Below are 23,072 nucleotides of genomic sequence, written 5' to 3' on the forward strand. Positions count from 1 at the left end.
GGCGGCTCCGAGGGCGCGGGTTCGGGACTCGGTCGGTGCCACCTCAGCGCGCGTCACAGAGCGGAACCGCTGTGGTGAAGGAGTCCGCGCGCGCGGAGCACGCGTCTGCTGCCGGAGCGCTGCGCTCTGCTTTTTTTTTTTTTTTTTTTTTCCTTTAACTGTTGTTATTTCTTTTTCTCCTGAAATTTAAAGTATCCGCCGGCCCTGCGTGCCGCCTGCCCGGCTCCTTTTGTTCAGCCGCTCTCCAGCGCTCCGCGGCTGCTGCGCCCTTCGGTGCCCGGCGCTCCCTGCCCCGCTCCGCTTGTGCCGGGCGGGGCGGCCGGAGCCGAAGGGGACCCCGGTGGCTTCTCTGGTCCCACTGCCCTGCAGTGAGCGGGACACCGCAGGCCCTCCGGGTGCTGGGAGGGAGAACGTGGAGAGATCTTTGCTGTCAAGGCGGATGTTTCTGTTTGCTGCACTTCAAACACCTTTAAGAGGTTTGAACACCTTTAAGAGGGAAGTGTTCCTTCTCCGAAGAGCAGTGATGCAGTGGCACAGCTGCACGAGGAGGGGGGGGCACCGTCCCTGGAGGTGCCGAGAACCGCGGGGATGTGGCACTGAGGGCCGTGGTCAGTGGGCACCGTGGGGTTGGACTTGGGGATGCTGGAGGTCTTTTCCAACCTTACTGGTTCTGTGGTCCCATGAAGAGCGTGGAAGTGGATCCAGAGGAAGCGCAGATGCAGAAAAAGGAGCGTGGCTGCTGCTCGCGGTGATGGGACAGGAGCGGTGCGGTTGCCACCTGGCTGTGTGCAGCCCTCCCCACGTGCAGGTTTCAGCTCGGAGGTGACCTCGGCCTTTCTGGTGCTCAGAGCCCAAGATGAAAAGCAAAAGGAAAACGCAGGCACAGGGCAATGCAGTGTGAGCATTCCCTCATAGCTGTCTGTGCAGGAGCGTTGTTCGCACATCCGCGTTTCCTTACAGCGCTGTGCTCCAGCTTTGCTGTCAGCGAGGGCAGGCAGCGCTGCGGCCGTGGGCTGCTGGGCACCAGGTGACTGGCTGCTCGTTTCTTCATGGAGGTGAATTAAAATCAAAAATCGTGCTGTTGTATCGCTGCCTTTTTTACTGTATAACCAATGGGAGGGGCGACAGCTGCAGGAGTGGGAGCCAGGATGGGTTACAGGGCTGAAGATGAAGCCCTGAGTGTTAAGATCTCCTTGAGTTTTGTTTCTGGCTTTGCTGAGTGTTTTTCCTGGGGTTGGCTCATTAGCACTGCGCCGTGCTTTTGACATCCCTCTGTCTGATGCTGTTACGTGGCTGGTAGAATCATTAAGGGTGGAAAAGTCCACCGAGATCATCTGGTCCAATAGCAGCAGCACATGGCATCTGGCCTTGGGGGACGTCATTAAGATGATTGTGCAAACAGCGCTTTGAAGGCATAAAAATGCTTCCAGAAGACCCAAGTGATTCTTGGAGCGACCTCCTGACTGAGTCTGTGGCACTCTGCGTGCCTCCTGTTAGCGGTGTAATGTGAATATTTCGGTTGTGTTCCTCGGGGTTGTGCTATACCATTATCGTGTAACTGCTGGCTTGCCTATGCAATCTTCTTTGTGGCGAGCAAACGTGAACAACCAGCGACAAACCCGAGCGCTGGAGGACAGCTCTGATGGAATTCATGTACGACTTGTCTTCAGCTTGCATTTAGAAACCCTGAGAGACTGCCATTGTACGCGCTGCCTTCCTGCTTGAGCCACTTGGGGAGCTTAAAACAGAACTTTTCTTGGGGAGTGTATTATGTCTGCAGTATTTTCTAAATGCGTATCCAACGTGCTGTGTTGTTCTGAAGAGGATTCCTAACAACCTTCAGTATCTGCCGCCATTCCAGTATATATTTTTACAGTGTAATGCCTGAGGGGAAAATGTGTTCAGAGATGGTGAACCCAGTTCTCTGTCGTTATTATTCTTGGTACTTTTTGGACCCATGTGCTGGGTGACATTGGTGGTGTCTCCTTGCTGCAGAGCACAGCAGGACGGGGCACTTGGTATAGGAACATCCAAAAGCTTTTTGCAGCTGGGTGCTGTGTGTGCGGTGTGTGGCCTGGAACTGGGCTGGAAGATGAGTGGCTGAAGTCCAGCAGCTGCAGGGCCAGGCAGCTCTTCTTGCTGCCTTCAGGGAAGCTCTTGTGGGTTCGTTTCTGCTTTTTTGAGCGATAGTGGCCTTCAGAGGGCTCGGCAGGAACTGCTCGGAGCTCCCTCAATGCAACAAAGTGCTGGGGCTGATCCAGTTAGCTGCATGAGAAAAGCAGAGCTTGTTGCATCTCTCGCTGTCGTTGCTCACCTTGTTGTCTCGGAGGTTGAGCAGAAGCATGGAAGCTAAGTTGAGCAGCACCTTCACGCTCTTCTTCCATTGAGCTGCCTTCTTTATCCTTGTTGCTGTCAAATGCATTTTCTCTACAATTGCCCTTTGCAGGTTTATATCACAAGCATTGGAGGTTGGGGATGTCAGACCGCAGTCGTTATCTGAAGGAATGGGGCAGCTTCTATTACTCAGGTATGCAACATGGAGTGCATTGCACTGAGCCTTAAGGGCTGTTGTGGCCCCGGAGATGGAGCAGCCTTCCTAAATAAGAAAGAAAATCCTAGGAACCTTGTTGGTAGGAGGATATAGGGATGGATTGTAAAAAGAGCTTGAGGGGCAGAAAGCTTTCCAGTGCCATGGGCTCTAGCATTCTTTCCTGCACCTCTGTCTTCTGCTTTCCAGCACAGCTGAGGCTGCCAGGCTCTGAGGATGGGTGGTGGGCACACAGCTCATCAAGGTCTTCCTTTGTGGTGGGTTCTTCTCCAGAAGCGTTTCAGTCCAGGGTTCGTGTATATCCCACTGAAACCAAGCACTGCTCTGTGCTTTTCTAGAAGGAGGTCTGGTCGGCAGAACGTGAGCCAGAAGCTTGAGAGGTAGAAGCCAGGGGCCAACAAATTACTGAAAACTGCTTCGTGTCTGTGGGTTTTCTTTGAGGTGGGCGATGCAAGTGTTGTTGTCCTGTTGATGTAGCACTGGAAAAAGCTGCTTGGTTGGAAGGCAGTCGTCACCTGCTGGTCACTGGTCTTTCCAGTTTCCATAGTGGAATTTTGACCTGTGAAGCTCGTGGGGGCTGCTTAGTTCTGGAGTGTAATGGGTGATCTTTTTTTTCCCCTGATAAGGAGTGTTTTAAACAAACCCCAGACTGTTTTACCATAAAATGCAAATGAGTGACTTGCTTCTCTTCTATACTAAAACCTTCAGCATTTTTGGGGTGAACTTTAGGAAAATAGGTCTTGACCCACTGTGTGTATGGGCCAGGGTGAGGGAGGGGGCAGAGAACTGGTGTGAGCAGAGTGAGGAAACAAAGCGGTCATTTTGCTTTGCTAACATCTTGTGGCTGACTCATAGGCCTGACTTCTCTGGAAATAAATCCAGTTGCATGCAGTTCTGTTTAGCTGCACTTTCCTGTGCTGCAGTGCGTGGATCCCATCTCTGTGCATATTTGCTGTCACATGTATATTTGCTGGGAGTTTGTTTTCATCTGTCATTCGAAACCTGCTGCTAAACGCGCTCTGTGACTGATCTTCAGCTCACATCGTGGTGTGTTTCTGTTGTTGATGCTTGGTTGGTCTTTAGTCATTTTATTCATTTGATTACGAGTGGTCTGTGCCTTTAGCTGGAGTAAAGACCCCACCGTTTTTCAAAGCTCTACTTCTGTGCTACAAGGGACAGCGGATTGCCTTGCTGTGATTTTAAAATGCTTTCAGTTTTGCCACCGTAACAGCAGAACGTTGATGACTCGTAGCAGTCCTCCAGGTTGGGGTTGATGCAGTCCAGAGCGCTCACTCATGGAGAGGAGGATGAAGGTGGGGTCTGTTGATCTGCGAGCTGCTCGGAGGGCAGTCACTTCCATCTGTCACACTTATCTTGAAGAGCTTTATGTGTATCTTGGGGCCCAGAAGGGAGTGTGCTGGCTCGCAGCGCACATAGGTTTGCTGAGCAGCGCTGTTTTGTCAGCTCCTTTGTTGATTTCCTGATGCACAAGGCCCTGGTCTTGCTCCAGGTATTGTTTCCAGGCAAACAGCAGCACGTATGGTCACAGGGCGGCATAACTGTCTGCTTATGGTCTTTCAGCCTTTGGCACCATTGAGCCTACCAGAAGTTACCGCATCGAATGAAATTGTTTGGGGTTGGTCAGTGGTTGTTTTCTCCTGTGTGTGTGTCACGTGGGTTTTCTTATTGCTGCTTTTGTGAGCGGTCAGTGGTAATTTAGGAAACCAACCGGCAGACTGCAATGCTCACAGCGATTGCTGCGGAGAGTGACTCATCTCGGAGCCTCACCGAGCCCGGGGACGGAGCGTTTCAGCCTTCACTCACCTGCTCGGCCCTGGTGCTGCTTGTTCTTCAGCTTGGCTCTGCTATTCCCGTACCAATGGCCGGAGTGAAACAGTGCACTCAGTCTGATCTGCTTCTCACAGAGGTCAGCTGCTGAACTTGGAGTTGGACTTGCTGGTCCTCGTGGGTCCATCCAACTTTGGGCGTTCTGTGATGCTGTGAAGTTCTGCGTTAGCGATTTCATGGGGCGGTTGGATGCGTGCCTGTTTTTGGAAGGTAAAGGAGATCTCTGGTTCAGCGTTTCGTTTTGGGGGGTTGTGCTTGAGGAAATGAGTTTTATGGAATGTGCTCAAATCAAATAACGTCGGGATTGGTACGAAGCGCAAATGTTTGCACATCTTGTGTGCTCTGCAGCAAAGCGTCCCCCTGTTGCGTTAGCTGTTTGCTGGGCACTTTTAAGTAAACCTTCGCTGTTTCTTAGAGCGTTTGAAGAGATTTGGGGCGTTGTTTGCTGGTTTAAGCAGAACGGTTTCCTTCCCTCACTGGAAATTCCGTGCAGGCTGAGTTTGCTCAGGGGAGAGACATTCTGCTTTTTGGTGCTGTGCAGCTGTGGACTGCATTGTGTGTGTGCATGCTTCCGCTGATATCCATCTATTTAAGGTAGAGTTAAGCCACAGGGAGAGGCACATGAAGCACAGTGAGACTTCTTAGGACGAGAGGTGGTGGCCAGGAATTTCATCAGGGGAAATTCAGGTTGGAAATGAGGAACAATTTCTTCTCCAAAGAGCGGTGATGCAGTGGCACAGCTGCCCAGGGGGATGGGGGGGATCACCATCTCTTGGAGGTGTTCCCTGGAGGTGTGGCACTGAGGGCCGTGGTCAGTGGGCATGGCGGGGTGGTTGGGGTTGGACTTGGGGATTGCTGCTGATGGAGATGGGAACACGTTGAGGCAGCCGGCATCCACATGTTGGCGGTACCTCAGTGCCCGGAGCTCCTCGCAATTAAAAGCGTCTGTGATTCATACTGCTCCGTGAGTTGTTCCGGCTCTGAAGGGCGAGCTCATGTTTAAAGTAGCAATTAGAGGGCTAATTTCATTTGAATTTGGAGAGGAAGAGTTGGTTTTCAGGCTAGCTCCTCTCTCCGAAAATGCAGCGCACTTGGACAGCAGAACACAGGTAAAGGAGCTGTCTGTACCATAGTTTCTGTGGTTGGAAAAGGTAAATATTCAGGGCTGAGGTCAGAACGAGGGGATGAAGTCAGCTGGGAGCTGAGGCCGCAGTTCTGTCCCAGCCGATGTTGGATATAACTCTTGGTACCCACTGTAAATCATGGCGTGTTCTTCATCCTTCCTGTAGGTGTCTGTGTTCAATTCAGCAGCAGATTTTAGTTCTTCCGTTTCTGTCTAAAGCTTTTGTTCAGACTCATGTACGTTGCTTAAGCGATCTAATTAGCTCCTTGGTTCTCATCTGTTTTATAAATGGTGCAGTTTGAAGGAGCCCAACATGAAGAATTATCTTTGTGAAAAAACTTGTTTCAATTTTGGGCGTTTGGGGGCTTCAGGCACTATCCTCTCATTATTAGAATTGATTAAAAAAAAAAGTCATGAAATATTTAGTAATAGGTGTGCAAAGCCTTGCATTTTCAGACAAGTCTCATGTGTTTTCAGGTACTGAATCATACTCATTGTAGAAGACATTCTACAAGTCGTACATCATTGTAGAAAGCAGTTCTGTAGCTGTGTAAAAATAAGTTCCAGGAGAGAAGCAGAGGCTTTTGTTGTAGCTGAATTCACTTTGAACAACCATGCACTGAGATGTGCTCTGTCACCAGCTAATCGTAACTGCTTCATTCCTGGAGCTGAAAATGGATTTAATGTAGAACGTCACTGACACCTCAGGAAGGAGATGAGTGGTTATCCTTGATCACCTCGATAGCCTTTTTTCCATTTTTTTTGTGATAGTTGTAAGGGTTTAAAACAGACTGAATGATTTAAGTGTGGTGTTGTAGAACCAGAAGGGAGGTTATGCTGTGACGTAAGTTAAACATTATTTTATAGCAGGTATTTCCATTCCATACTGTAAACGTGGAATGACTGTCACTATAAACTCCATGGACGTGACTGCCACGATGTTTTATGGAGCATAGTTGTCTTACTGGTACTGTCCACTGTCTTTTGATTTGTCATGGGAGTACTTGCCTTAAACCTCTGTAAAATAACAATACATTCACCTTCTTAACTTCCAAGCGTTAGGTTTTGGATGGGGGAAGGTGCTTGCTGTCATAGAATCAGTAAGGTTGGAAGAGACCTCTAAGATCTTCAAGCCCATCTGCCAGCCCAGCCCCACCATGCCCAGTGTCGTACCAGCAAGAATGCAGACTTGTGTGGATGACACAGGAGAGACCAAAAGAAAAGAGCAAGCTTACAGCATTGCTTAAAAGGAACACGATTCCTATTGGAAGATGGAATGCGGTATATACTTTGTTATGGGAATGCTTCATTGCATGGCTTGTAGTTACACAAGGCTTTGCCTCTTCTTGCTGGTATGCTGGCTGAGAACGGGGCCTGTTTTTCTCTTAATTTATTCAGTTTTTTATTATTTCAGCTATCATTTCTCTGGAGATAAAAAACTGTAAGGTGTGTGTGTGTGTGTGTGTTGTAATCCATGGAATAACAAATAATTTGGTTATGATTAGTTTGGTCTTGTTTCTTGAGAAAAATTTCTTCAAGGAAAAATTAGTAGGTAAAGAAAACATAGGATGTAATCCTTAGTTTTCCTTTGTGTACATTTCTTCTAACTGCTTTATATTGCTGGGATACTGGGATCAATGAAAACGTTTAAGTCAGCATGAGCTGATTGATTCTTGGTGTTATTTGAATGAAGGCTGATCTTAGTTTTGATCCTGGTCAACTTCAGTCCTGGGTTCTGCTTACAGTTCTTAGTGACCACTTCTTTCATTGAAGCTTCTGTTGAAATAAAAATGGATTTGTTGTCTGCTTATTGGAAGCTGTTTTTCTTTGTTGCTTTAAGCCCATGGTCAAAAACTGGAGAATCTCACAGTCAGGTGTTGTTACGTTGGTGTGAAATGTCTTTTGCTGTCATCTTGTGTTCTCTGAAGGAAATGGAGCGCATCAAGCTCTTAGTGAAGGAAGGTGCCTTAATGGTCGCTTCTTCCCGTTCTAAGGTCCCATCCTAATGACGTCTTTGACTGCAAAGTGCAACAGGAGTTATCCTATGGTGGAATTCGTTCAAATATACTGCTGAAGTTTGCCAGAGAACTTCCAAGTAAATAGCAATTCTAATCACTAATCTTGTTATTTTTTGTGTTGCTGCCGTGGTAGACAAGAGGACTTTCCATTGTTGGCCCTGTGTTTTTCAGATGTTGCATTTAGTAGTGTTAATGCAACACCAGGAGATAATAATTGTACCGAGTGCCGTCGGTTGTTTCTGTTGCTGATTTATCATTGTAGTTGTTAATAAAGTTCTTTTTTTTTTCTCTCACCAGACCCTGATTTATTTTGGATCAGGATCTCCATGGCACGTGAACTAGAAAGTCACCTGAAATAGAAGGTCTCTTTATTTTGAAGTGACAGTCTTTCTCAAAATGGTTGGAAAACTCAAGCAGAACTTGCTGTTGGCGTGTCTGGTGATCAGTTCAGTGACAGTGTTCTATTTGGGCCAACACGCCATGGAGTGTCACCATCGAATAGAGGAGCGCAGCCAGCCCGCGCGGATGGAAAGTGTGAGAAGCACAGTGAGAACTGGTTCTAACGGAAATGCAAATAAAACCTTTGCTTACAACAAAGACATGCCTTTAATATTTATTGGAGGAGTACCTCGAAGTGGCACTACGTTGATGCGTGCCATGCTTGATGCTCATCCGGACATTCGATGTGGAGAGGAGACGAGGGTAATCCCACGCATTCTGGCAGTTAAGCAGATGTGGGCGAGATCAAGCAAGGAGAAGATCCGGCTGGATGAAGCTGGAGTCACCGATGAGGTTCTGGACTCAGCCATGCAAGCGTTTTTATTGGAAATCATCGTGAAGCATGGGGAGCCTGCGCCTTATTTGTGTAACAAAGACCCCTTTGCTCTAAAATCCTTAACTTATCTTGCTAGAATTTTCCCCAATGCCAAATTTCTTCTAATGGTACGGGATGGCCGTGCGTCTGTACATTCCATGATATCTAGAAAAGTCACGATAGCTGGGTTTGACCTCAACAGCTACAGAGACTGTTTGACCAAGTGGAATCGTGCTATAGAAACTATGTATAACCAGTGTATGGAGGTTGGCTTTGAAAGATGTATGCTGGTCCATTATGAACAGCTTGTATTGCATCCTGAAAGATGGATGAGAACTCTCTTAAAGTTCCTTCGCATCCCATGGAACCAAGCAGTGCTGCACCACGAAGAAATGATTGGAAAAGCCGGGGGTGTTTCTCTTTCCAAGTGAGTATGAGCATTCCTCTCTTATCTTTTATTGCTCTGAAAGATAAAATAGGGCCTTTTTGCATATGAAAGAGCCCTCATAAGTCAGTTCTTAAGTAGCTAGTGATGTCTTGGGAAGCTGATTTGCAGTGCAGATTGTATGCAAAATAGGAATGACTGTTAACAAATGCTTTGCAGCCTCAGCTGAGCTCTGAACAATTGTCTCTCTAACATGTATGTATGGACTGTGTGAACTAGCTCATACTTCAAGGCCAGCCTAACTTGAATTTGGACATCTGGCATCAGCCTTTCCTCCAACGGACCTTTGCTTTTCCCTTAGCCCCCAGATAAACTTAGACTCTTTTTTATCTAGACTGGCACTGTTAGTCCTAGCATGATCAGCCGTGTGATTTCAGGAACTTAATTATTGTTGTCAGTGCAAGAATGGCCCTTGAGGTGTATTGCCAAGGACGTACTCTTCCAGGAAACTTGAGAAATTGTTCCAACAAAATAGAAAGCAGAATTGGCATGCTCTTCTGTTGGCGTGCACTCCTCAAAGGACAAGCACTGAATAAAATTAACCTTATTGCAGGCAAATCTTAGTAGTCTGTCACAGCATCTGTGCGTCTGACCTAACTGCTTTCAGGAGCAGAAATCCAGCTGTGCTTATAAAACTTAAGCATTTGAGGGGGGGTGGGGGGGCGTGTGTTTTATTCTCCTTATTTCTTTGCCTTTTTGGCTTTTTTTTCTTTTTGCTGTTGCAGATCAATCTGACAGATTAAATGTCGCTTGCAGTTCTAAAGTGTTGATTAAAAAGCCATCTTCTAGCAGCAAGACATGCAGTTAAATCCCCTGGCTTCTGCTTTTTACTCTTCATCACTGACCAAGTGCACTAGAGCAGCAGAGGCACCTTGCTCAGCAAGCAGCACGGGCTGGGATTTTAGCTACAGCTAAAGTTCTGAGAAACAGAAGTTGGAGGAGGGTTTTTTCCTTTATTTAGGGAAGTGACTTTTTGGTGTGTGGCGTTTTTAGTGTGTTGTGGGGGGGGGGAGGGTCTGATTGAAAGCAGTCATAAAACCGGGCGCTGCTATCAAGAAGGCATCCCCGCCATATTTGTTTCTTTGCCGTCTTGTTTCTTAGCAGATGGAAGCTTTCAGGTGGTGGTAACGTGGAGCAGCGTGCTGGTGTATGGCTCTGCAAGCTGTATCTGTGCCTGAACTCTTCCGTTATCAGTATCATGTTACTGCTTCGCAGCGGGGAGCAAGCTGACTTTTACTGCCATAAATAGGTGCTGCCAAGGTCTGTTAAGTGTCCTGTAAAAAACAGCCATGCAGAAAGCTATTTCGAGTAAATTATTACTGCTTTACAGCTTAGAGATTAGGGTTTGTAAAAATTAATGGGCCTCTAGACTATAAAACTCAGTAGCCTTATGGAATTCACACGGTTTCAAGTAGTATTTCTTGCTGGATCTGGTGGAGTGGGATGTGAGGAGCTGAGAATGCTTGTTCCCACCCCTAAAAGTTAGGAGAACGTAGGACCGAAAGTAAAACGTGACTCTGTGAAGATTCTGAAATCAAACTTAGAAATTTCATCCTTGGAACCGCAGAATCATCGTGTCATTCAGGCTGGAAAACATCTCCAAGAATGCCCAGCCCATCGCCGCCGTGCCCACCGAATGGAATTGTAGAACTGTTAGGGCTGGAAAGGGCTCTGAGGTCATCCAGTGCAGCTGGCAGTTTGTCTTATTTTTTTTTTTTTGGGGGGGGGGACCCTCCGTTCAGTTTGTTTAAGGAAATGTTGATGGTTTTGTTATTTCTCTCTAGATGGTACGTGAAAGTAATTTGTTATGTCAGGGACAATAGGGGAAGAAGGGTTTGTTCATGTTACGTCTGTGGTGTTTCTATCTAATCAAATACCCTTGAAATACATGGCTAGATTTGTTTTCCAGTTGCAAGAGACCTTTATAATTTGATAATGATTTTCGTGACTCAGTCTTTAGAGGGCTGTAGAGCCAACAGTGCCTGTGAGATTCTGCAACTTGCACGCCTGTTTCGTGTAGTTAAACGACGCTCATTGAAGTTGTGCGAGGGGAGCACCAGGTTCCCCAGCCTGGTTTCCTTGCAGCAGTTGTGCCCCACTGGCATTTCCAGCTCCTCGCTGCCCTGGAGTGCAGTGGGAAATGCTGCCCTGAGTGCAGGTCCTGGCCCAGCACAGGGAGCTGCAGTTTGGGAAGATCCTTCCTATGCAATTCACCGTGAGCTTCAAAGGCTGTGCCACGGCTTATCAGATTTTGGCAGCTGAACAAAATACACCTCGCAGCACTTAGTTTTCCCTCCATCAGGTTGCGTTTGGCACGTTCTCAGCTGCAGCCAAATTCCTTACAGCCTCAGGTGTTAAGTTCCAGGCTCAGGTTCAATTCTGCGTTGTTCTCTTGCGGCGCAGAGTTTCCCTTGGGGTTTATCTGAGAGTGCTCCGAGCTGCAGCGTGTGAACATCGCCTTCTCTCAGCCGAAGCAGCCGACCCTGGGGCCTGGCTGTGCCCATAGCTTCCTCCCTCCTGCCTTTCCAAAGGGCAGTGCTGAAGATGACCTCAGCTCATCTGAGGAAATTCAGAACAGAGCTGTCTGCTGCACGCAGCTTTGTCTTCTCACGGGGCCCGCTGCCACGTGCTTCAAGCTGTTCTGTAACGATGCATTACAATCGGATCTCTCAAATTATATTACTGTTTTAATGGCAGGAGGAGCATTCCGCATGGACCAAGCAGTCTGCACTGGAGCGTGGCATTGCTTTCATAGTGCTAGCCTCCCTAGCGCAGCAGGGAAAGGAGGAGCCGGGTGGAACGGTTTCCCCATGTCCTGCAAAGTGTTGGATGGGGCAGAAAGGCACAGCGTGGGACGTCTGGAGGTGCTGGGACTGCTGGGGGGTTTTGGTAGTGTGTCAAGTGCTTGTTGCCTCGGAGTGCTCGCAGACACTTCAAGAAAGGGATCGTGGCATCTCTCAGATCGGTACCGTTAACTCCTCTGGAATCAAACCTCTGTCACATGCACCACGTGTTAGATGGAGTGGGGCTCTGGGTCGGCATAAGATGCTGTACTTGCAGCTGTGCACGGCCTTAAAGCGTGTTATTCCTCTTCCCGAGCTAAGCCAGCTGCCAGTTGACTTGCAGAACTCTTCAGGAAGCAAACCATCTCCGTTTTCTCTTACTCCAGATTCAGCAGCTCTTATGCAATAGCCTTTTAATAGCAGTGTTAGGCACTGGACAGTTTGTACTTAAGAATCTGACTTCGTATCTTCCCCCTGGCTGCTTGATTTAAGGAAACCGTTGGCTGTTGTCTTCATCTCTTCTACATTTGCTCAGCAATCCCTGATTACTGCTGACCCAGCCCTACTCTCACTGCTGTTCTATTTCACTTAGTATTCCCCCTTCCTTGTTTTGCTTCTTCCTTGAGGAACACTGCAAGGTTTTAAGGATGTACACCGCGGAATGGGCAGTAGTGCAGAACCTGTTGTTTGAAGTAATTGCCAGCGTGGCTGTTCTGCTGGAGGAATGTGTTATGGCTGGGCTGCATGCTATAACGAGAATTGTTAATATAGCTCTGGCATTTGCCTGCTAACTGAAAACAGCTGTGGTGACCACTGATGCAAAGAGCTGTCAACCCTTTAATAGCATTTTTATTAGGCTTATTGTGAAAATAGCTGTCTAGGCAAAATTACTTCAGAATATATTTTTAGTAAATACCTTTTTTTTTTCCTTTTACTGTAGGACAGTGGTGGAAGTAGCTGGGCTCAGTGCTGCAGGCTGCCAGCTGCTCTCAGAGCCCAGCCTGTTCCTGCAGTTGTGCAGTGGATCCTGGAAGTACTGGCTGGGCAGCATTTGCCATGTGCATACACAATCAGATTTGTCAAGGCTTGCTGTGTTTGTTTTCTTGTTTCGCTTTTTTGTGATGTTTTTTCCTTCTCCCTCCTCTCTCTCTTCCCTCCGTAGCCCTCAGATGTTCTTTGGTCTGGAGGATCTTCCCCAGTAACTGTTGCGTTTCTTCCCATCTGAAGTGAAAGGGCAGTAAAGGATTTCAGCAGAAGAGCACATGTGCTGTCGTGTGTTTCTGAGTGAGTGCCGAGGAGCGGCTCTGCACAGTCGCCTGTCTGTCTCTCGCCGCTGGGAATTGTTTTGTGCTGAGCTTATTGTTACCAAGGATTGAAATGTCAGTGGGGCAGAGCGTGCGCATTTTAAATGTGCTTTTGCTTCAGGACAAGATATTCATATGTGTACTAATTTAGGGCCTCGCTGCTGTATAGTACTGACTGGTTTGGGGTTCCAGTAAGCTATTAGCCAAACCAGTCTTCTGCTTATCACAGCATCCTCCTTGCTTTGTCCAGAGAGGTTGTGGGTGCCCATCCCTGCTCTCCCCATGCCATGTGGGGGCAGCCAGCCCAAGCTCAGTGATCTTTAAGGTCCCTTCCAATGGAAGCCGTTCTGTGGTGCTACTTTAGATGGCCGAATTCACAGTTTTGGTGATGAGATTTTGGGCTCAGCTGAGAAGGAGCGGTCTGACTTCGGGCTTCTTGTCTCACAAACTGTTGGGAAGATTTAAGGAGCGTTTTTCTCAGAATGTTTTCTCACGTTCTGCCTGCTGTGTAACTGTGAAGGTTTAGCTGCCGGAGTGTTAATTTGAATCCCTGTATTCTCGTGCTTTGTCTCATGCAGATGAGGTACCGCTGTTATCCTTTGTACGCTGCTTTTCGTTTTGTTTTCTGTGTGGTAGAGCTTTTTGAGATTAAAAGTCTCGCAAGGCACACCTCGCTGTATGACTTGTAATGCAGATGTAAAGGTTCCTCCAGGCGTTCTGTATACACAGATCTGATCTTAGCCTGCCTTGAAAGGAAGATGAGCCCTGGCATCCAGAATCCTCGTGTGCTTTGAGCTCGGGACAAACTGTGAGGGTCTCGGATTGCTCTGTGTGTTCTGAGCGCTGCTGGGCTGTGTCAGAGGAGCATGGGAAGGAGGTTTGGCATCTTCTGATCTAAAAGAAGCAAGGAATGTGGGAAAGCAAAGCAGTGCCAGATTTCTTCCTTTAAGAAAAAAAACAGAATAATGAAAGCACTCCGCACAACAAAAAGTGGGGTGCGAGAGTGAAGGACTTGAGGATGCTTGATTTAAATGAGCAACAAACTATTTTATAAATACGGTACCTATGACACTTAGTCATTCACTTGCGTCCTTTAAGAATTGTATATTAACCAAACACTTGATCAGTTAAAGGAGTAGTTATAAAAAATATGATGACAGCCTTTATCTTTGTCACTTCCACTGATCTTACTACAAAGCAGCTTTCATTTGAGTTTTATGCCAAGATGGTGTGATATTCAGAAATGCCTCTGGAAATGTTATTTGTGTCCCAGTTAAAAAAAAAAAAAAAAAAAAAAGAAAACAAGAGTTTAGTCAGAATATGAGGGGAAGAATAGATGACACATGGGTTTTAATTTAGAATACAACTTTCAAGAGCAATTAAGACAGCGAAGCAGCAAATGTGGGAGTTGGGTGGGAAAGCAGCTTCGTGTGTAGGTGTGTGCGTACTCCTCACTTGGTAAGGACTTGCTTCAGCACATTCTTTGTGAAAGCCTAAATGAAAGCATGCATGGATGTTGTGCTAATCATTCTTATTTTAGCCTTATGTAGTAAAACTTCCCGCCAGCCCTGCAGAAACAGGAAATCTTGAGAAAGAAAAAAGAGGAAGGGAGGAAAAAAAAAAAAAGGCTTTAAGGTCTTACTGCTAGTGAAGAAGCAAGCATTGTTGGAGTGCACAATGTAAGCTTTCCTTCTCCCTCTGCAGAGTTGAAAGATCTACTGACCAAGTCATCAAGCCGGTCAATGTGGAAGCGCTGTCGAAGTGGGTTGGGAAGATCCCTGCTGATGTTCTGCAGGATATGCCGGTGATCGCACCCATGCTAGCAAAGCTGGGCTATGATCCGTATGCCAATCCACCGAATTATGGGAAGCCAGATCAAAAAGTTGTGGAAAATACCAGAAGGGTAAGGCATTTTTTTGTTTGATTTATTGACCAAGTGGATGCGAGCTCTAGAGTAAAAGATTCCTCCAGTCCATTTCTAATACCTTCCAATACCCTCCTTGCTCTGGAGGAAAGATTCCGTAGCACTGGAAGTCCAGCTCCTGGTTGTCTTCCATTTTGCTCTTCCTTCCTCCCAACCCCAGGCTCGTGTTCTGTTCTTTGCCGTGTGTAACTGAACCTCTTGAGAACCGCCTAGGTAGTCCTGGAAAAAAGCTGCCTTCTTGCCTGGTCATCGAACTTGGTTCGTGAGCTCAACTTCTTTATATGGGAGGGTTGGGATAAGCTCTTTTACAAAATGTTTCTCCAAATACACGGTTGGATTTGCAAAGTGACCCATGGAAAATAGCCCAGGATGACCAGAATATCAAATGTTCCAATTCTTTGCTGTTCCTTTGTAGAACAAACAAAAGACGGTGGAAAGTCTGGTGCTGATTAACCTAAACATGAGGATTTTAGTCTGAATTTAATGTAGCTGGAATTTGAATAGTTCGGCTATATAACTGTTTACCCCTGGAGGTATCCATTGAAAAGCTCATTACCATTGTTTGAAATAAGAATAATTAACTTTTCAGTTCTGTCCTTTTGAGAATGTATACTGTATTAAAAGAAGGTGACTTTTGCTGCTGCAGCAAAGTCAGCCCTGGAAAAGTTGAATTCAGCAGTGTGAAAGGACTGCCTTCACCAGTGTTCTGATGTTAAAAACTGGTTGGTGCACTTTGCTAAGAAGAAAACAGTGTTTTGTGTGATCTTTAAACATTTTGCATGCTCTTTTTAGGAGCCCTCTCTGAAAAACTCGTACAGAACAGTTAGCAGTGCATTAGAGGATGGCAGGTTGGCTATTTTAATAGCTGTTAGCTCAGAGTGGGGCACAGCACCTTCACATACCTACCAATGCATACTGAAAAACACTGTCTTGGATCAAAATTTACATTCTAATTCAATAATATAAAGTTGATTATCTGTTATTGATACATACAATTTAAATATTTCTACGCTGTCAAGCATCCTGGCTATCAGGCATCTTGCATAGAAAACTGCCAAAATGCTGGCCCTAAAGCAGGCAAGTTTTGAAATAACTAATATCCTGCTTGTGATCAGCGGGAGCTGACTCATTCCTGAGCAATGCTGTGTTTTGTTTAGTTTCCCCACAACCTTTTTTTCTTATATTTGGGGATGGGGGACACATTTCAAAACGAGTTTAAGGTGTTTGGGAAGAGCTGGACGGGAGCAGTGCTGTGTCTGCTCTTGTGCCCATCACAGGCAGCTTAGGCTGCCCTGGGAATTTCCACTTCTTCTGGAACGTGTGCTCATTTATTCCTCAAGACTTCAGCTTAGGGAAGAAGGTGTCAATATTTGTAAATCAGTTCTTGATTTTCATCTTGCTGTCTTAAAATTTCTTCATCTGGGATAGCTTTTTGGAGTTCTGTTCTGTATGTATTGCTGGAGGTGAAGCTGTCCAAATAAAATATTTCCAGTTATTTTTCAGTCATAATAATATATATAAATCTTGCAAGCAACTGTTTATTGCCTCACTTTTTTGGAAGCAGCTCTATTGTATTTGTATTTTGTGGTCTCTGGGAACTTTAAACCGAGTACAGAACTTGAACCTTACTCATTGAAAACAGATTTTGAAGAAGTTTAGACTTGTAAGGCTGAGCAGCACTGTGTTAGTCTGGTAACCCCTTAGAGTGACTGACTTGGACTAACACTGAGTTATCTGACTTCTGCTTCTCTCTGCTAATGGCAGCGTTTTGGAATCAGTTCAGGGTGGCATGAGCTAGCACTTTGGATGAAAGAAGCTGCATCATTCTGGCAAACAGAAAACAGGGGTATGGGGAAGGACTGGAGTGTTTGCTTCTGAAGATGGGGAAGGAGTTGTTCAGTTTTTTGGGGGGTATGTAATGCTGGCGTTAATTTGACTGTGGAGGTTGTGACAGCAGGGTGGAAGCCCAGCACCACCAAAATTACTGGCAGGGGAGATTCTGGCTCCACCTAAACAGAGATGGAACAGCACCAGGTCATCTAGTTCATTGCTGTTAGATATGTTAAAGAAGCAACATTTTTCTCATTGTTGGAGTGCTCATGTTTCATATGATTAAAAACCAGCCAGGATGCAAACAAACTCACAGCCAGAAAACCTCCTGAATGCAGGCAGCTCAGGGCCCTGTGACTAGGACAATTCTAGGAGTGTGCTGTCCAGTTAGAAGATCATTTAAAAAGATCCCAAACTTAAGCTGCGAGATGTCATTGCTCTGTGATGCTGTGATTAAATACTACATGCATTTATACCACGTCGTACCAGCTGTGGTAACTACACTGAGCAAAGCCTATTCCTCCTTGGAAAGGCTGCAGATGAGATTAATGCTCAGTAGTGGAAATACTATCAGTAATTTCAGAGCTGCTGCTGGTAGTGGCTGAACCGACAGTGTGAGGTGTGCCTAGAACATGATGGGGCCCTTACTGAGAAAATGGAAGAGAATGGCTAGTGTGATGCTCTTAGCTTCCCTAAGCTTTCTGAGCAATTAAATCCTGTTGTTTTTAATTTTCCTCCCTTTCTGTCCCCCTTGTGGTGCCTTACGTATGTACAGGTTTAAATATTTTTTCCCTTCAGCCTGGAAATAACATGATGATTCTCACCATTTAAAGGACAACGCTTATGGAAGAATTTCTATGTGCTTGTAGGTAATGCAGGGAAAATAATGATATCTGCTCAACTTGGATTTTTCACTTTAATGTTACTTATCTGGGACACCAGGGGCTTGGGGTGGTTTTTTGTGCTTCTGTAACACAGCACAAAGCCATGAAGATGTTACTGGTGTCCATATTCTTTGTCACGTTAGTTCTGGTTTTGTTTTAGGAAGTAAGAGAGCCTGAAGCTGACTCCCTCTCTTTGCGTGCTGATCTCCAGCACACAGTGTGCAGTGTGGTGTAATGGAGAATGGCATCTTTGAGAGTGTCTGCACCTGCGGAGCACAAACCTAACAGATTTCTCTGATGTTCTCACTAACAAAGCCATTCACTCTTCATTTGCTTTTGGTCAGACCTGGCAGTGTTACCCTGTGTGACGCTCCTTGTCTCAGAGGAGGAGCTTAGGGCAGAGGTGGGGCTGAGCAGTGCTGTGCTATTTGCTCTCAGCAAGAGGCACTTCTAACAACTTGCAGTTATTCAGTGATTGCAGAATTGAGCTACCTGCTGTTTTCTCGTCATACGTTTGCTGGTCTGTTAATTTTGTTAGAATAATCGCAAGGGTCCATTCCTTATAGATACAAACCTGGCTTTTTTTTTTTTTTCCTAGAATCTAACAAGTTCTGCACCCTGAACATGAAGGAGACTAACACCTTGTTGCTAACATGAGTGTTCATATGTACATGAAGCAGAAAACACACATTGCCTGAACGGAAAGCCCAGTCACTGTGTGCTGCAGTACAAAGTAGAATCACTCCACGTAGGCAGAGTCTGGTCCATCCTTATCAGTATCAGGAGCTAGTGTGGCAGCGTGTGCCAGCAGTGGCACAGAGCAGCCCAGACGTGGGAGGACAGCTCGGAGCTGCACGGCTCTGACTTATGCCCGGCAGAAGCTGGCGTGTTGTGATGTTATGGTTGGCCTAGCGCTTTCCTTTCACATCTGCAATGGATTACATCAGATTTTCTTTGGCACCCGCTTCCCTCTTGAATGAGTTTGAACGCTAGGAATACATAATTCCAGTCATTTATTTCATGAGGCTGTGATGCTTGTCCTGGAGAGATCGAGGGACGGAAATGTACAGAACTGTGGGAGAAGTTATGGTTTTCATCATGGCTGTTTAAGTATACGTTGCTTTTTCTAATCACATCCGAAAGCTGTTTTCTGTCTCTGTTTTATGTTCTGTTGATGGCATTTTCGGCAGTAACATCTACAGGAAAAAAAATCAGATTTCCATAAACTCCTGTTTCATGCCCATATTAAATTGTGAGGAAATGTCTCTTGCTGTTAAGTGTCGAGACGTCCAGGATGAACATGGTTTCAGGACTTTGATTCTGTCTTTAAAACCCCAGATGCAATCTGCGATAAAGGGTGTGAAGTGAGTCTGTGCTACTGCATAGTTACTTGTGTTGCCAAACGTCTGGAATTGTAGAGGTATGCTGTAATGACGGGCTGCTCAAGTAGCCTAGGGAGAAAAAAGCCATTCGTCTCTATGTATGCTGGTTAACATAAGGTAAGTGTAAAGGCATTGGGCTTTTTGAATATTCTCTGATATTTAAAATAAAAAATTGTGGGATATTTTTTTTTTTGGTTGGTTTTAGGACTACCAACAGAACATCCTTCCTCAGTGTCCTTTTCCTTTGCTTAACAGCGTGTCTTGTGGGCATTGCTTCCAGCCTGCAGGTTCCCAGCTGCTTTGCTTTTCTCCAGAGTTACGTTTTTTGGTTTGCTTTGTTTTTTACCAGCTGCACAGAGGTGTGATTACTGAGGGATGAAGTTACTAACAAACAAGGTACGGAATTAAGTCAGGTTGCAAACTGCCTCTTGGCAGACAAGCAATGACCTGTCTAACATCTTCTTGGTTGCTTTGGAGGTTGCACTTCTCAGAGTTCTCTCTTCCGTTCTCTGAGCTTTCCTTGTGTACTTCCAAGGGTATTCTCAGACAACTGAATGTGTTGCTTTTTTCTGATCTTTAATTTTTGGGAACTAAATGCATTTAGTTTAGCTATAAGAATGTTTTTGCATTCTTTCTTTTGAAGTAGAACAGCTTGAACGATGCAAACAGCGAACAGCGATCTGACTCGGACTTCAGATTATTCCCCTCTTCCCTTTGGAAATCCATTTGGGCTTGCAAAATAATTCCCTTAGAAATAGTAAACACAGCTTCTCTGTTTTACTGAATTCTTGCTTAGAATGGAACTCATTCCAGTGTCCTGCTTCAGCCTCTGCGCTGCCACTCGGTAAATGATGTGTTTGAGAGTTAGAAACTGGTCTGAAAAGAATTTTGAATCTGAAACCTCTTAATTTCTTTGGCTGCAGATGGAGTCATTGTTTCACGAATTTGTGGATTGCAGTTGATCCCTGGTAATTCATTCAGAAGGGACCACTCACCATTTTTGGAACCACTTTAAACCAGTTTATATGCAGTCTCAGTCCTGACAAAACCAGAATTCTAGATAATACTGGTTTTGAATGAGTACTACATACAGTTGTCTTAAACCTAACCTAGCTGCAGCGTCTCAGGCTTGTCATGGGTTAGAGTCAGCTTTTGTAGGTTCTGATGTGCAGTGGGGATATTTTATGTCAACATAATCAAATGCTTCTGAAGCATCCTCTTTCTTTTCCAGGCTATGACGTTAGTGTCATTACTTTTCTTAATAATGCTGTTGGATTGATACCTTTGACTCCTCACTATTGATGCTTATTGGGAGTAAAAGGGCATTACAATGGTAAAGCTTTTAGAGCAGAGAAAAAACAATGTATCTTATGTATGTATTTTTATTAGAATTGAATGGTATTTGCAGGAGAAGAAAAGAGAAACTGTCCTCCAGAGTGAAAAATGTGGTTTTGGTCGCTTCTCTTCGAACAAACCACAGTGCAGCATCGTCATCAGTATTACTGTTTTTCCAAATGCTCAGATGACAGCTGCAGTGGATTCTGATAGACGTGAATTGAAGGCTGCCTGCTCCCTGCAGCTCTGGCACCAGTCTGATAACAGATTGCATTTCCCAGTGAGCTTTGCCCAGGTTGTTCTGTAGCGTTTTAATGTGATGATTTTGTTGATTTGTAATCTCCACTTCTGCTCTCCAGAATGCAGCCTGCATCTTAACGCTCTGGTTAGAAGCCTAAAATGTGAAATGCTCTTCTTCATTTGTAACTATTTATTGTGTATCTAGGCTCCATAAGCCACATGCTGAATTTTTGACCGGTGTGGCTTTCATTAAGGTTACCATGGGAATGACCGTATCCCCAAACTGAATGTAAATGAAAGCTCTGCCCATCACTGAGTCAGTCTTCCTATTTCTGTGAGATATCAGAAGGAAAGGCGTTCTGCATTGTACATGTATAAAAATTCCTGCCCCGATGCTGGGGCTGGTTGTTTGGATGTGTTTAGCCTAGTGATAAAGAGCAAGGAGAGCTTCCAGCTCCTCCATCCCTGCCACATGAGTCATGCACGAGGTTTAATGCTGCAGATGTGCTTTGGGTGAGCAGTCCCACAGGCAGGAAATTCGGAGCTGACACAGCAGCTGTGGGCAACTGCAGGGCACTGACCAAATGGTCTTCAGGCTCTGGTCATCCGTTCAGAGCGAAGCAGGGAAAGCAGATGTTATTCATAAGCGTGCCTTGAGTTCCTGAATTGTCTTCCTTTGAAGCAGCTTGCAAACCAGGCATCTCAACTGAGACTAGTTGAGATGTCCATTGTCACGGTATGGCTTTGTAGAATTTTTAAGTAGGCTTGTGGATTTTGATTGTATGTAATTTCAGCCTCACAAAAACCACTGACATTAGGGTGTTCAGTCTTTTTGGTTCAGCAGAAAGGATGGTGGTAAAACTCTTCCATTCTATTCTACTTATTTTTGTCAAATCCAGAATCTCTTTTCCTTTTTTTTTTTTTTTTCCTTTGGAATGTATTCCAGTTTAATCTCAGAAGCAAGCAGTTTTTAAGGAGCATCCTCTGGAGAGAAGACAATACATCACCAGTTTATTTCCTAATTGGTCAGATAGTGGAAACAGTTGTTTGGTGTGGCTCTTGGTATGTCTGAGAATACTTAATGCTCTCTTATTCTCCAAAGTGGTGGTTCAGTAGTGATGTTATGCTCTAAAAGATGAGGAATTGTGGTCATGAGAAACTCATAAAACCAGGCTGGTGGTGAGGATGCAGCTGTAGGAATTCATGAACATAGGAGGTGCTGGCTGGAGCTTTGTAACAGACCTAGATATGTACATAAAGGGATGGATGTGTGTGAAGTGAGATAGGAGGAGATGCTGAGTGTTGAACATTTCAACAGAATTTCAGCTGCAGTTGTTATTCACTTTCCCAGGCTTTGTGGTAGTTGCATTTGCTCAAGAGCACTAATTCTGTTTGTAGGAGTGACATGCAAATACCTTGTCTTATGTGACATTTGTCAAGTTGTGAAACTTATATAAAACATAAGTGTTCGAGAACTGAAAGTTCCCAGGTAGTCTGATTTAGCATCGCTGGGTAGTAATAACCCAGCATAGTCCATTTTGTGCTTAATGAGCTCTTTAGTGTTTCAAACTTCATTGAGTGCTGCCTTTGAATAGTAAATTGTTTTGTTGTTTTTTTTTTTTTTTTCCCCAGGTCTTTAAAGGTGAATTTCAGCTTCCTGACTTTCTTAAAGAAGTGCCACAGGTACAGTGCTCAGTTAATTTCCTTTCTGTGGGAATAGCAGCGAGCCACTATGAAAACAGTCTCGTAAACACTTTATACATTTGATTCTCTATTGGATTTTAGAAGAAGGGTTGTAAACAGCTTTTCCATGAGATTACATCTCCATTGCTCCCAGTCTTTCACTCAGCTGTCCTAAGGCTTTTTTGAATGCGTGTTTAGCTCTGGTGTTAGTAGTACAGGGCCTGCAGTCCTCAGCTGACAGAAGGTTGCCATGAAACTAGAGGTATTTTCTTGTATGTTTTCTCATGCAGACCAAGTTGTTCTTTGTAGAGGAACATCACCTTTTGTTGCTTTGAACTGAAAGGTTTAAAGCAAATATGGTACAGATAGCAGAGAGAAATAATTAGGATTAAAAAGAAAAAAAAGAGCTACTGTATCTGGGAAAACAAACAAAAACGCTCATTTGTGCAAGCTGCTAATTGATACTAAATGTCCAAATGCACTTTAAAGTGCTCCCTGTGTTGTGCTTTGATAGAAAAAGCAGGAAGTGGCTCATCACTGTTACTGTCTCAGGGTGTGTTCAAGTAAAGCTAAGTAGAAAAATATTTGTTTTTCTTTTTTCCCCTCCAACTTATCCTGCATATGCAGGAGTATAGCTTGCAAAATTTGGAGAGAAAATACTGTCGGGGCTCTCTGCCTCCAAAATTTTATATTCCTGCAACTGCAGAGTGAAAGACACCCTCTCCTCTCATTAGCCTCAACAGAAGCCTTTAGTTACCAAGCTTGTCGTGACCATGACCAAAGTAGCCGAGTTATCTACAGTGCTTGTATTTCTTTATATTTCTACATTACTTCCATCATTAATGATACAGACAGTACAGAAATTTACTGACAATGTAAATGTAAGCAGCCTGTATTAACTCAATTAATTT

The 23,072-nt window shown here is 45.1% G+C and overlaps 1 protein-coding gene across 5 annotated transcripts in view; it reads left to right on the forward strand.

Annotated features, from left to right (window-relative positions):
• Positions 1-23,072, forward strand: part of TPST1 (tyrosylprotein sulfotransferase 1) — a 34,274-nt gene that overhangs the window by 8,402 nt on the left and 2,800 nt on the right. For 3 of the 5 annotated variants that reach the window (XM_021416019.1, XM_021416018.1, XM_021416022.1), the window contains 3 exons: positions 7,835-8,778; positions 14,588-14,786; positions 22,111-22,161. In XM_021416019.1, coding sequence (XP_021271694.1) covers positions 7,934-8,778; positions 14,588-14,786; positions 22,111-22,161 — 1,095 coding nt within the window. In that variant the 5' untranslated portion in view covers positions 7,835-7,933. Of the gene's footprint in view, positions 1-138; positions 477-4,584; positions 4,607-7,834; positions 8,779-14,587; positions 14,787-22,110; positions 22,162-23,072 lie in introns of those variants that run through there. The other 2 variants (XM_021416020.1, XM_021416021.1) reach the window with 2 other exon arrangements.

The sequence above is a fragment of the Numida meleagris genome, chromosome 18 (genome assembly GCF_002078875.1).
Source record: "Numida meleagris isolate 19003 breed g44 Domestic line chromosome 18, NumMel1.0, whole genome shotgun sequence".
In the NCBI taxonomy this organism is placed as follows: domain Eukaryota; kingdom Metazoa; phylum Chordata; class Aves; order Galliformes; family Numididae; genus Numida; species Numida meleagris.